This window comes from Crinia signifera, chromosome 7 (assembly GCF_055691185.1).
Source record: "Crinia signifera chromosome 7, ASM5569118v1, whole genome shotgun sequence".
Lineage (NCBI taxonomy): Eukaryota > Metazoa > Chordata > Amphibia > Anura > Myobatrachidae > Crinia > Crinia signifera.
The window spans coordinates 14,479,952-14,494,566 of NC_139223.1; the positions used below are offsets into that span (position 1 = coordinate 14,479,952).

Consider the following 14,615-nt stretch of genomic DNA (forward strand, 5'->3'; position numbering starts at 1 on the left):
GGGCTGCGCCCCTTTAACCTGTGAAAGGATGTATTGTGTGGGGTGCTATGGGTGGGGGTGGGGCGGTGCGGTTGTGAGATTGTCGGGGGTGGTGGCGGAGATGTGGGAGGTGGGTGCATGTGGGCATTATGGTATGGGTCATATGTATTGGGTGTGTGACGCGTAACAGGCATTACTGTGTAAACTTTGGCCGTGCCTTCGGCGTGCAATATTCCAGCCACTCCCCCTAGTGTCATATGACCACGCCCCTGTTCACACACCCCTGACCACGCCCATTTTTCGGCGCACGGCACAGAATAGCATTGATACTTACACACAGAGGCTGATACATTAACCCTGACACATTGACAGGTGTTGACATGCTGACACAGACACTGATACATTAACAGCTGCTGACAAATTGATGCCAACACATGGACAGATGCTATTGCATGGATACAAAGAGGCTGACATACAGACATACACTGAAACATGGGCAGATGCTGGCTCATTGGCGCACACTGTGACACCTGGAATTTGAAACTTAGACATGGACACAAAGTGACAGGGATGCTGACACATAGACCAATGTTGACACTCTGATGTTGACACACTAACCCCAAAGACTAGAAGGGCCGAATGGTTCTTAACTGCTGTCAAATTCTACGTTTCTATGACATGCTGACACACAGACCAATGTTAGCTCTGATGCCCAGGTTAGCCATTGCTGATAGGTGGGAGAGTGGAGGGGGGCCGGAGATGCAGCCTCTGGGTGGGAGAGGTCATGGGAGCCGGAGATACAGCCTCTGGGTGGGAGAGGTCAGGGGAGAAGAGATGCAGCCTCTGGGTGGGAGAGGTCAGGGGAGAAGAGGTAGATCTGAGCCTCATCAGCAGTGAGGTGATATTGTCGAATGATCTAATGAGCTCACGTAAAGAACATCTAAAGAACATCTATAGAGAGGGGATGCGGTCAATATGCCGGCAGTCTGAATCCCGACGGACGAAATACTGACGCCGGAATCCAGACCGCAGCAATGCCGGCACTTTGTCGCTCTATGGGTGTCCACGACACCCATAGAGGGAGAATAAAATAGTGTGCCGAGCGTAGCGAGGCACCGGGCCCGCAAGGGGGGTGGGTGGGGGGGGGGTGGTGTGGGGGATCCATGCCCCCCCTTGTCGGGATTCCGGCTTCTGTATTTTGACCGTCGGGATTACGATCGCTGGCATTTCATACCGAATTGGATGAGAGCACTGAGAACAGAACCTTGGGGGACATGTACTGATAGTGGAAGTGGGGAGGAATGTGGAGTCATGAGAGGAGACAGAGAAGGAGCAGTCAGAGGTAGGAAGGGATGATTTCGTTAGGTCGTCAGTATCTAGGTGGAGAGTCAAAATGTCGACACATGAAAAAGGTCAACAAGAGTTTTTTGATTTGAAAAACAAACAACTTGTTCATATTCTCCCTCTATGCCCAGTGGGCACAGAGTGAGAATATAATAGTGTGCCATGCGAGGGGACGCGGCACACGGATACGGTGTCTATGTTAACCTATGTTGACACAAACATTTTACAAAAAACTCCCGTTGGTCAAAGGTCCACACAAGCAAAAAGTTGACTTTGAAAAGGCCATGTCAACCTTCCTGTGTTGACCAATAGCGGTCAACCTGTTGACTGATGTCCTAGACCAGGGGCAGCCAACTCCAGTCCCCGAGAGCTACCAACAGGTCACGTTTTCCAGCTCGCCTCATAGGTACACAGGTGCACTCATTACTGACTGACACATTATAAAAGATCCACAGGTGGAGCTAATTACGTCACTTGTGATTCTGTGAGGAGACCTGGAAAACATGCACTGTTGGTAGCTCTCGAGGACTGGTGTTTGCTACAAACCCCTGTCCTAGACACTGTCCACCCAACAACCTGTACCACTCAGGACAGCCAGAAGAGGGCAGAATCATGCAGACTAAGGGACTGAAGGATTTGCATGAGCAGAGGGTGGTGGTCCGTGTCCTGGCCAGCCCATCCCTGACGTTCAGTCCTGCTGCCCGGCTCAGTACCACCACCGGTAGTTCAGCCTCTCTATCTGCTCCTGCAGCCGCCAGTTCCTGCAGGTGACTGAGCGGGAGAGCGGCCCCGCCAGCCTGAACACCTCTTCAAGCTGCCTCTCCACGCGGAGTCGGAACTCCTCCATTTCTGCCTGTAGCCCCTGCACCATGCACCTGACGGAGGCCACTGCAGCTCGCTGCTGGCCACACCAACACCTCCGCACCGGGGCCCATGGCACAGGTACCGCTCCGACACAGGTCACTCGCTCCGGGTCTCTACGGACAGCTATGCAAGGGGTGATGTCAGTGCTGCCGCTGCCTGCTCAGTCACCCAATACTGCTGTCTGTAGAGACCTGGAGCTAGTAACCTGGGCAGGGCTCCAGGCTGCCCGGTGCCCCTAATTTGTGCTGCCCCTACTTTGTGCCGCCCCTAGACACGGGCCTCACGGGCCTAGTGTCAAATCCGGCTCTGGCAGTTTTTTCAGATGGATAAATCCATGCTGCGATTCAGGGGGGTAGATGTAACATGTGCAGAGAGAATTAGATTTGGTGAGTTATTTAGTTTCTGTGCAGGGTAAATACTGACTGCTTTATTCTAAAGCTGTGTACACACAGTGCAATATATTGCTCAGTGTCCAGTTTTCATCAGTGACCAGCAGAGGCGTAGCTAGGGTGGAGCCGGTGGAGCACATGCTCCGGGCGCAGACATGTCACCTGGCGCCGGAGCTCTGCCACCGGCTCCCCTACCCTGCTCGCCTGCTCCCCAGCTGCCAGGCACCTTCCAGCGTGTCAGTCTGACACTTACTTTTACAGAGCGGCCGCTCGCTCGCCGCTCCTCAGTGCAGGGAGGATGGGAGCTCTCTCTAGCCTCTTCCTCCCCACAGCTGTGCCTGCCCTGTGTGCTCATCTCTGCTGCTGTCTGCTGCCCCTGTACCTAAGGTATCCCACTCCGGGCAGCAGCGCTGACAGCCTGAAGTCCCGTCCCTCCCTCCCTCCTTCCGAGCAGAGCATACAGGGCAAGCACTGACACTGACAGCCTCATACAACGGAGCCGTCCACAGTCCTGCACTGCACTCATATTACGGAGCCCTCCCTACTCATCGCTGCTACACGGAGCAAGCTGAATGTGTCTGGAGCACTTAACTGTTTGCATCCCTTGTACAGTAACAGTAAGTGCTTACAAATGGTTTTCTTAAAAGTGTGTGCTCCAAGTGTGTAATGGCTAATTCTTGTGTGTTTCCAACTCTGGTAGTAGCAACTTGTGTGTGTGTGTGTGTGTGTGTGTGGGGGGGGGGGGGGGGGGGCGGCGGCATGTGCAATGGGCATTACAGGATTTGGCTTTATGTGTAATGGGTATTACAAAATTCGCTAAAATGTGCAATGGGCATTACGGTGCGCGGTATAATGTTAGGCCGTGCCCTCTTTTCGCCACGCAAGGGTCCCACCTACTACAAATTGGGGGGGGGGGGGAATGGGCGCGAAACATGCCCTTGCTCCGGGCACCGTGGAACCTAGCTACACCACTGGTGACCAGAGATGGTCACTGAACAGGAGACTCTGCCAGGGGAGCCTCCGAGGGAACCAGCTGATCACAGGAGCAAGTTCCTGCGACCATTAGGAGGCTGAACTTGGGAGCGTGCACCCGGCGATTATCGCTGCAGCACAAACAAATCACTGGCAATGTGGTCACTCAGCAACCATATTGCCAGCGATATTGCACCGTGTGTACACAGCTTTACACTGCAATATAGATTTCTGTTTGAAGTACACACCCCACCCAAATCCAACTCTCTCTGCACATGTTACATCAGCCCCACCTGCAGGGCACATGGTTTTGTCCATCTGCAGAAACTGCAGCTTTTCTAACCAGTCTGAATTAGGCCCACGGTGTTTGGGTTGCTATAGTAACTGTTTATAAATGACTGTAACCAAACTACTCGCCCCTCTCCTGACCTTGCCCTGGACTTTTTTGTGTGTGTGGTGGGAGGAACGTCAACACGGCGTCCATTATTGGATTATTTTTTCCTGCGTGTGTTATGATTCTGCAGTTAGTGAGTTTATTTTGTTGTCTGGTAATAGTTGTGCATTTTGGGGGCTATGGTATAAAGGTGTAACTGTGTCCAGATACAGTGACCAGGTCCACATAGACAAAAGGTCGACACAAGCAAACAATTACAGAAATGGTCGACACATGGGTTTTTTTGTGTGCCTATTTGTAGATCATATCACGTGGACCCCACATTAGTGTGTAGTGTGTCCCCTTACAAGGCTAGTTGTGTCACCCATGTCTCGGGCCAGTTACCTCGTTCCACTCGCAGCACATTGTACCGTTCCCAACCATCGACCAGGGGGGATGATATGGTACAGTATAGGAAAGTTAAAAAATCCTCATGTTGACCTTTCAATGCGACCTATTGTCATGTTGACTTTTTGCTTCTGTCGGTGTTGATCATTTGGTGTAGACCTAGACACTGCTGACCTATGCACCGGATCAGGGCGGGGCATGTGAGCTGCGTGCATGCTCCACAGCTTCCTGCAGAAGAGATCATGTAGTTATTACACTGGGCGCGCTCAGTCACAGATAACAGGAAGCAGGATAATATAACGGGGGTGGGTCTGTGTGTGTGTGTGTGTGTGTGTGTGTGTGGACGCTGCTGTGAGAGCGCCTGGTACTGTGCTCTGTTCAGCAAACATTCCCTTCCTAAATAGGAACTCAGCCCTGACTCCTGCTCTGGGTGAGTATGATGGCTCCAGCTTTACTCACTCATCTGACATCCAGGACGTTAGCCATGTATTTCTGTATCTGTACAGCACCAGCGCTACCATTACGCACCTCTCACCTGCGAAGCCAAATTAAGACACGAGCGATACTGTACTACAGGCCCCCACTGTTGTGGGGCCCCTGGCCAGAGCACAGTGACATCACTAGCGCTTCTGATTCCTGTCCCATACTTGCCTACCCCCAAAAAATGGGGTCCCCCAAGAAGGTATGCAAGTCTCCCGCTCATAGTTGCCTACGCCGCTGCATTTTGCAGGAGACTGCCTGACATAGCAGCAATCTCCCTCTCTCCCTCATTAGTCTAGCAATCTCCCTCATGTCACCTAGCCCACATTACACTGTTACATTTTTTTGGGGAAAAAAGGAATGAAAATAACTTTATTTTATTAATTAAAAGTTTCTTATATAGCGCACACATATTCCGCAGCACTGTACAGAGAATATTTAAATATTCATCAGTCCCTGCCCCAGTGGAGCTTACAATCTATATTCCCTACCACATGTACACGCACACAAACATTCTAGGGCTAATTTTTTGGGAGCCAATTAACCTACCAGTATATTTTGGGATGTGGGAGGAAACCGGAGTACCCGGAGGAAACCCACACAAGCACGGGGAGAATATACAAATTCCGCACAGTTAGGGCCATGGTGGGAATAGAACCCATGACCTCAGCGCTGTGAGGCAGTAATGTAACCATTACACCATCCGTACTGCCCCGTATATATAACACATGGTGGGGATAGAACCCATGACCTCAGTGCTGTGAGGCAGTAATGTAACCATTACACCATCCGTACTGCCCTGTATATATAACACATTGTGGGAATAGAACCCATGACCTCAGCGCTGTGAGGCAGTAATGTAACCATTACACCATCCATACTGCCCCGTATATATAACACATGGTGGGGATAGAACCCATGACCTCAGCGCTGTGAAGCAGTAATGCTAACCATTACACCGTCCATACTGCCCCGTATATATAACACATGGTGGGGATAGAACCCATGACCTCAGCGCTGTGAGGCAGTAATGTAACCATTACACCATCCGTACTGCCCCGTATATATAACACATGGTGGGGATAGAACCCATGACCTCAGTGCTGTGAGGCAGTAATGCTAACCATTACACCATCCGTACTTCCCTGTGTATATATAACACATGGTGGGGATAGAGCCCATGACCACAGCGCTGTGAGGCAGTAATGCTAACCATTACACCATCTGTACTGCCCTGTATATATAACACATGGTGGGGATAGAGCCCATGACCACAGCGCTGTGAGGCAGTAATGCTAACCATTACACCATCCGTACTGCCCCGCAGTGGTCGAAGTGGAAATTTTGAAGTGGGGGTATGGAAATTTTGAAGTGGGGGTATGGAAAAGTAAAGAGTGAATATAGTGCGCACCTTCGGACACCCCCCTGTCCATCAACGTCCCCTGCCAGACTGCCCCGTTGTACAGGGGTATTACAAAAGCACAATATGTGCTGCTGAGTGATCAGAGAGCATCCTGAGGGGGAAAAAAAACTTTTTTTTTTATCTTCAGATTAAAGTGGGGGTATGCCATACCCCCGTATACCGCCCCACTTCGACCACTGCTGCCCCGTATATATAACACATGGTGGGGATAGAACCCATGACCTCAGTGCTGTGAGGCAGTAATGTAACCATTACACCATCCGTACTGCCCCGTATATAACACATGGTGGGGATTGAACCCATGACCTCAGCGCTGTGAGGCAGTAATGCTATAACCATTACACCATCTGTACTGCCCCGTATATATAACACATGGTGGGGATAGAACCCATGACCACAGCGCTGTGAGGCAGTAATGCTAACCATTACACCATCCGTACTGCCCCGCAGTGGTCGAAGTGGAAATTTTGAAGTGGGGGTATGGAAATTTTGAAGTGGGGGTATGGAAAAGTAAAGAGTGAATATAGTGCGCACCTTCGGACACCCCCCTGTCCATCAACGTCCCCTGCCAGACTGCCCCGTTGTACAGGGGTATTACAAAAGCACAATATGTGCTGCTGAGTGATCAGAGAGCATCCTGAGGGGGAAAAAAAACTTTTTTTTTTTATCTTCAGATTAAAGTGGGGGTATGCCATACCCCCGTATACCGCCCCACTTCGACCACTGCTGCCCCGTATATATAACACATGGTGGGGATAGAACCCATGACCTCAGTGCTGTGAGGCAGTAATGTAACCATTACACCATCCGTACTGCCCCGTATATAACACATGGTGGGGATTGAACCCATGACCTCAGCGCTGTGAGGCAGTAATGCTATAACCATTACACCATCTGTACTGCCCCGTATATATAACACATGGTGGGGATAGAACCCATGAGGCAGTAATGCTAACCATTACACCGTCCGTACTGACCCGTATATATAACACATGGTGGGGATAGAACCCATGACCTCAGCACTGTGAGGCAGTAATGCTAACCATTACACCATCCGTACTGCCCCGTATATATAACACACAGATTTTTTTATTATATACACCTACCCACCCCACCCCCTCTTCCCAGGACATACACTTACTGCCAACCCAACCCAAGGGCATACTCTACCATACGTGATCCTCCATTATCCAACCCAGGGGACCAGAGCTAAAGGACAGGATTATGTCATTAAGCTCTGCTCCCTCACGTATGCTGGGTACGGAACCTAATGGCAAGGCCATTTGTTTCACACCCCCTGAAGTGCCGTGCAGCATCTCCTTTCTGGGCTTTCCCAAAGAGGAGACAAAGTATGTAAGTATTTTATGTACGTACATAAAAATTGGTCTGTCCCATGAAAATTGGGACAGATGAGAGGTGTGCTCTTGAAAACCTATTAGTGAGAACATTGTTATTTTCTCATGTAAACTAACGTACATAAATCAGAATGTGTATCTCCTGCTGCTCTATTTGCAGTGACCAAGGACATGGTGTAGACACCGCTGCAGGAAGTAGTACAAAGGTGAAGGATGCGGAAATGGAGAAGTCAGGTAGGACAATCCAGCTCAAAAACAACAAAACAAAATAGAATTCCTTACAATAGGTGTTATAATTAAAAGCTAGATCTATGATTTTCCGTAATAACAAAAATAATCCCAGAAGTATTGAGATAGATAGATATATATTTCTATTTCTGACGGTTTTGGATGTGAACCCACAGCCGGGACCGCTGTTTATAACGGCCGCAGCGCACCCTACACTACCTCTGTTGACAGATGGCTGAAACCTGCAGAAACGAGGCTTCACCTTTTAGTCGCCATGTTCGAAGGAGCGAGTTAGGCCCGCTCCAACCCCGATGCAACCAGGGCTTACGAGGTGACAAGGTGACAGCGATCATCAGAGGTAGTGTCAAGAGGAGATCTAACTACAAGGGCCTACCTGGGAAAATAACCTGCCTAATGGCACCAGGTCAAGGACGGGGAATGCAACCTAGTTGCGGATACCTCAGACAAGAGAACTGGGGTACCTCCAGCAATACCTATACTGGAAACACAGCTAACCAGTAACATAAACAATTGCACAATCAACCGGTACCCCAAAATGACCAATCCAAGGAGAATAAGAGTACTGAACAGTGATGGAACAAACAAATGAAAAACCAACACAAGAAATTGGCAGCTTGACAGCTAATGGGGATAAAGAAATCTCACCGGGCTTCAATGGAGTACTTACATGACCTCAGACAGGCACGGACAGACCAGGAGACTTCCAGCAGCTGAATGTGGGAAGAAGCAAACTGGGACAGACTGGAGCAGACTGACAGGATTCTGGAACTGAATGGAAGCTGGCTGAGATTGCAGACAGCCATTAATGGCTGCACTGGACTATGAACAGGGAGAAAGGGACTAAGGATCAGTAGACAGCTGGTGAGCTCCAAACAGAGCAGTAACCTACTAGATTGTAAGCTCCTCCGAGTAGGGCCCTCTTCCCTCCTGTTGTCAAAGCCCACTTCTCTTCACATGTCACTCACAGCTCTCCTATACTCCAACACTCAGTGACCATCTTCATACTCATCTCCATCATTGGCCTCAAGCCTCTAGTTGTATGTTGATTGAGTCCTCACTACTTATATCCAAGCTGTAATGTGTATTGAACTGTGGTGCTCTTTATTCGTACTGTATTTTTGTTATTTATTCAATGTTATGCCAAGTTTTGTCTCCCTGTATTGTTCCTTTGTACGGCGCTGCGAAACACTTGTGGCGCCTTATAAATAAAATTATAATAATAATAATAATAATAATAACCTGACAGGTGGCAAGCAGGAAACAGGAACTTGCAGCTACCTGCAAAAGGAACAGGAAACTATCACTGGCAGGGCAGTGCTGAGGAGAATGCCTTAAGAAAGGCTCAAGGGATAAATCACCTGGGAATGATCCAGCCCAGCTACCCAATCCTAATGCAGGCGACTGAGCTGGGATAACTAGGTCATATCACAGCCTTGTGCATAGAGCAACTAAATTAAGACTGAGCTGCAAAGGCACAGACTCACCACCGGAGGCATCAGAAGCATAAACTGAAACACATAAAGGATGAGGTGCTACACTAGAGAGGATATCCCTTTCGGTAGACTCCTGACAGATCTTTCATTGCTACAGAGCGGCCTTGATACAATATAGTTTCCTTTTTTATGTGTGAAATATTGTATATTTGTTGCCCTGACAAATTTAATATATATATATATATATATATATATATATATATATATATATATATATATATATTTAGAGGGAGCTGTGAAGACAACAATTGGAGGTGGGAGCAGATAGGGACTAATGCTGGCCACACATCAGACCAACTTTCCTCCAACCATCCAACTAGTTGTTTGGCTGGAATAAAAACCTGGTACTAGATAGGAGCAAATGTAATTTGTTTCCTTGTTTAAATAATTTTTATTGAAGAACTGTACAGTACAAAACATTGCATATCTGTAGTATAGATTTGTGCATAAAACACTGTCACAATTATTATATACGTAATGTAAGATCAATGAATAAACGGAAGTTCAATAACACAATAACTTGTCAATTGGTTCATTTTGCAATACAGACAATTCCTGTTACAGTGGGTCATTTCATACAAGCTCTTAGCAAAGCATGGTATAGGCACACCTGAATACATTTCGATAGGCAATTGAGGGTTCTGTTAAAAGGGAGGTATATTATGTTGTAGTTGCATTAGATTATACCAGGACGTTAATTGGACAGCCTTTCTAAGATTAGCTTTTGTGGATTCTGGCAGGGATTTCACATGTGGTAGCCAAATAGCAAAAAACCTTTTAGCCTTAGTATCTTTGTTGAGTGACATCTCAAGCCAGTCCATCTGGAATAGATGTGACACCCGGGGTATCAGTAAGGATATGGATAATGTATTGGAGTTTTTCCATTGGGATAAAATGGTTTTTCGTGTTGCAGCAGCTATTTTTGATAAAAATATTCTTTGCCCTGCTGATTGGCGGATCGTGTTAGGCATTGGATATATATCCCACAGTGCCCACTCAGGAGTGGCTGTGAATGTGATGTTATATTGTGAGCTGACATGATTACACACTGTATCCCAAAAGGTCTTCACTTCTGGACAACTCCACATGCAGTGCAGTATATCTGCATTAGGTGCTTTACATTTAAAACAACATGAATTGTCCGCAGTCCCCATTAGTAACATTCGTTTCGGGGTATAGTATGCTCTATGTAGCAGTTTGTACTGCATTTCCATGTACGAGGCGGACACCATTGTTTTGTTAAGTTTTACAAATGCAGATAAAAGAGAGGACAATGATACATTGGGCAGGTCTACAGCCCACTTCGCCATCCCCGAGTCTAGAGTGTCTACATCAATACGTCTCTTTATATGTAGGTACAATAGGGAGGTAGTACATGGTCTGTTCTGAGCATGTTTGATCATAATATCTATGCCTGCAGACTTGTCAGTTATCGGAATCGGTTTGGCTTGGCTGGATACATAGCTTTTCATTTGGTAGTACACATATATGGGTATGTTCACATCTGGGAATTTATCACTGATTTGTTGGTAGGACAAGATTGGATCTTCCCCATCACCCATAAAATGACATATCAATCTAAGACCCCCTGCCTCACAGTGCCTGATTAATCTATTATTTTGGATTATCTGTCTATTAGTGTTAGTATTGTAATAAATGTTATTGAATATCGTATTATGTGTAGATAATTTAAGTCTAGAGCGTGTCATTCGCCATGCTTTACATGTGGTAGTTAGTAATAAATTCCCTGCGACTTCAGAAGGAAAGTCCGTTGGTCTCATGTGGAGAAGACTCGGCAGTGGTACATTCGGGCTCATGGTTTGCTCAAGCACCGTGTTGGCATAATAGTTGGTGGAGTGTAGCCAGTCAATTGCATACCTGAAATTGGTAGATTAATACCTCCCAATGTCGTGTGTTGTGATAATTTAAACATGGAAATCCTGGGTTTTTTCCCGTCCCAAATAAATTTACTGAATGCTGTATTTATTATACGTAGATCAGGTTCAGATATTAAAAGAGGGAGCATCTGAATGGCGTACAGCAATCGTGGGAAGGAAATCATTTTAATCATGTGGCATCTTCCCAAATAGGACAAAGATAGAGACCGCCAAGATCGAAGATCTGCCAGCAGTTTTGCTATCAGCGGTGGGTAATTCACTGCATACAACTGGGTCGGGTTCACCGGTATCTCTAGACCTAGATATGTTAAAGAGCCATCAGCCCATAGGAATGGGAACCCATCGTGCCAACCAGTTGTAGCCCCCCTATGTAATGCCAGAGCCTTAGTTTTTGTTTTGTTTATCAAAAAACCAGAGATGTCCTCAAATTCTTTTAACGTTTTTAAGAAACCAGGAAACGCTTCCTGTGGATTGGTAAAATAGAGTAACAGGCAGTGGCGGATTCAGGGGGGGGGGCACCCGGGCACGAGCCCCCCCTGTCATTAATTTTGTAGATGAGGACCAGGGCTTTCCAACGAGCCCAGCCCCATGTCTCTAGCCCCCCGGGAACCGGAGATATCGCCTGGCAAAGCTGTAACATTTTTTCCCCATAGGATAATATGGGACCCGTCAATTCCGACCCCCACCCAGTTCCAACGGCTGTCAGTTCTCCCCCTGGCATCACAGGAGCTTGTGGTTGATATCATTCAATTCCAAATCGCTGGGCCTTCAATCTATCAGGATGGTCCATATCGGTCAATCGGTTCCAGAGATATAGTGTGTAAATCGATTTTTTTTTTTTATTTTTGAAATGTAATTTCATGGCTGTTCATGTTCTTTGAGGGCAGATTACTCTGGAACCAAACGTTCCAGTTTCACTGGACCAAAATCATTCAAAGCCCACTCAAAAGTTCTTCAATATGATACTTGTCTCATGTAAATGGGTCAGTTAGTTCCGAAGATATCGCCGGTTAAATGAGATAACTGGTTAAAGGGGGGGAGGGGTGGTTTTCTCTCCCCCTCACACCAGAAAATGCAGGGACTAGGCTGGTGTAAAAGGGGCCAACCTGGGAATGCATTTTCTGGTGTGAAATGGGTATTATTTCAAATAGCTGGGACCTGCAGTGCTCGGAATACAGCCAGGCTCTGCCACTGTCAGTGGCTATCACTTCTGCCTGGCGGCGGCTGTCCCCCATTTACCACGAGCATGTATTCCCCATTGGCAATGAGCATGTAATCCCACATGGCAACGAGCATGGAACCTCTGGCAATGAGCATGGAACCCTTGGCAATGAGCATGTAGATAAGTAGCACTTACTGTATGTAGCATAATTTTTCATAGGCATTAAGGTGTTTGGCATAATACATAATGGACATCATGCTGTGTAACTTAACGTGCAATGGACATTATGGTGTAAATGTTTAATGCGCGCCTTTGGTGGACAATATCCCTGTTTATGAAGCGTATTGTGAATTTTGTCTTAATCTGTGTGGCATTATGTGAATTCTGGCTCAATCCGTGTGGCATTATGTGAATTTTGTCTCAATCCGTGTGGCATTATGTGAATTTTGGCTCAATCCATATGGCATTTTATGAATTTGGCTCAATCCGTGTGGCATTATGTGAATTTTGTCGTAATCCGTGTGGCATTATGTGAATTTTGTCTCAATCCGTGTGGCATTATGTGAATTTTGGCTCAATCCGTGTGGCATTATGTGAATTTTGGCTCAATCCATGTGGCATTTTATGAATTTGGCTCAATCCGTATGGCATTATGTGAATTTTGACACAATCCATGTGGCATTATGTGAATTTTGGCTTAATCCATTTGGCATTATGTGAATCTTGGCTCAATCCATTTGGCATTTTGTGAATTTTGGCTCAATCCGTGTGTTATTATGTAAATTTTGGCTCAATCCGTGTGGCATTGTTTGAATTTTGGCTCATTCCATTTGGCATCATGTGTAATTGGCAAGTATAATGGAGTCTAGTATTTTTAGCATAATGTGTAGAAGTTGTATATGGTGTTTTACACTACACTCAAGGACATGCCCCCTGTTGAGTGGCCACACCCCCTTTTCCAGAGCACGCCTTTGGCGCGCGCACAACTACATCCTTCACTTCTGTTGCCATGGTGGGCCTATTTTTAATCCCATTGCCACCCTCTCTCTGCCGCTCTCTTAGCATGTACACTGGCACCACTAACACTGGCCCTCCCCCACCTAAACCCTCTTTTATCATGGTGCCCCCCCTGTCATTTTATCCTGGATCCGCCCCTGGTAACAGGTCATCTGCGTATGCCGATACCTTCAGCTCTGCCCCCCCATGCTGTATTCCATGCCAGTCCTCCTGTAGATGAAACAATCTAATTAGTGGATCAATGGCGAGGTCAAATAGCAACGGGGAAAGTGGGCACCCCTGTCTGGTGCCACGAGCTAGCGTGAAGCTGGCGGTGTTTAGACCATTTATAGTAAGGACTGCTTTGGGGCTGTCATAGAGTCTACGGAAAAAGGAGATGAAGCCTACCCCAAATTGTTGAGTGTAACACCCGTAGGAGATGAGACCAGGACACCCTATCAAAAGCTTTATCAGCGTCACAACTTACTAGCAATGAACTTCCATGTTTCATCATCTGGGATTTGGTTATGGCTGCTACCACTTGTCTAATGTTGTGCACTGACGACCTACCTTTTACAAAGCCGGTCTGGGATGTATGGAGCAGCTTTGGTAATATCACCTGTAACCTATGGGCTATGATGGTGGTTAGTATTTTTAGGTCCTGGTTCAACAAGGAGATTGGACGGTAGGAGCTGACTAGATTTGGGTCCTTGCCTGGTTTTGGCAATATTATAATCCGAGCCTGGTTAAAATCAGGAGGTGAAGCATTACCGGCTAATATAGAGTTATATAGGGACAATAAGTGTGTTTTAAGGTGTGGTAATACTATTTTGTAATAGTCTGCTCCTAGTCCGTCTGGTCCCGGTGATTTCCCTTTTGGGAGGCCTTTTATGACCTGTTCTAGTTCTTGTTCCGTTATGGGCGTTGTTAAAGCATCTCTTTCTGGTTGGGTCAAGGTTGGGAGTGCTGCTTTCCTCAGAAACTCCATCCCTAATGCTGGGTGATCAGCAGGGGAGGAATAAAGATCTGTATAATAGTTTAGGAAGGAATCAGCAATTTCTGCCGTGGTGGTGTGTTGTCTCTGGTTTACAATGATCCTATTTACATGTGGTTGTGGGCGTTGTCCTCGGGCTATGGAGGCCAGTAATTTGCCTGATTTATTTCCCCACCTGAAATAACGTTGTTTTTGGAAGTCTATTGAACACTGTGCTTTTTCCGTGCATAAAGTGT

At 46.9% G+C, this 14,615-nt stretch overlaps 1 protein-coding gene across 3 annotated transcripts in view; it reads left to right on the plus strand.

The window, feature by feature from the left end:
* The first annotated feature begins 3,139 nt into the window (after positions 1-3,139).
* The window catches only part of LOC146019805 (uncharacterized), a 120,488-nt gene continuing 109,012 nt past the window's right edge, over positions 3,140-14,615 (plus strand). The window contains exons 1-2 of one of the 3 annotated variants that reach the window (XM_083152372.1): positions 3,140-3,193; positions 7,748-7,821. In XM_083152372.1, the coding sequence (XP_083008498.1) occupies positions 7,809-7,821 (13 nt within the window). In that variant the 5' untranslated portion in view covers positions 3,140-3,193; positions 7,748-7,808. Of the gene's footprint in view, positions 3,194-4,630; positions 4,760-7,747; positions 7,822-14,615 lie in introns of those variants that run through there. The other 2 variants (XM_083152371.1, XM_083152373.1) reach the window with 2 other exon arrangements.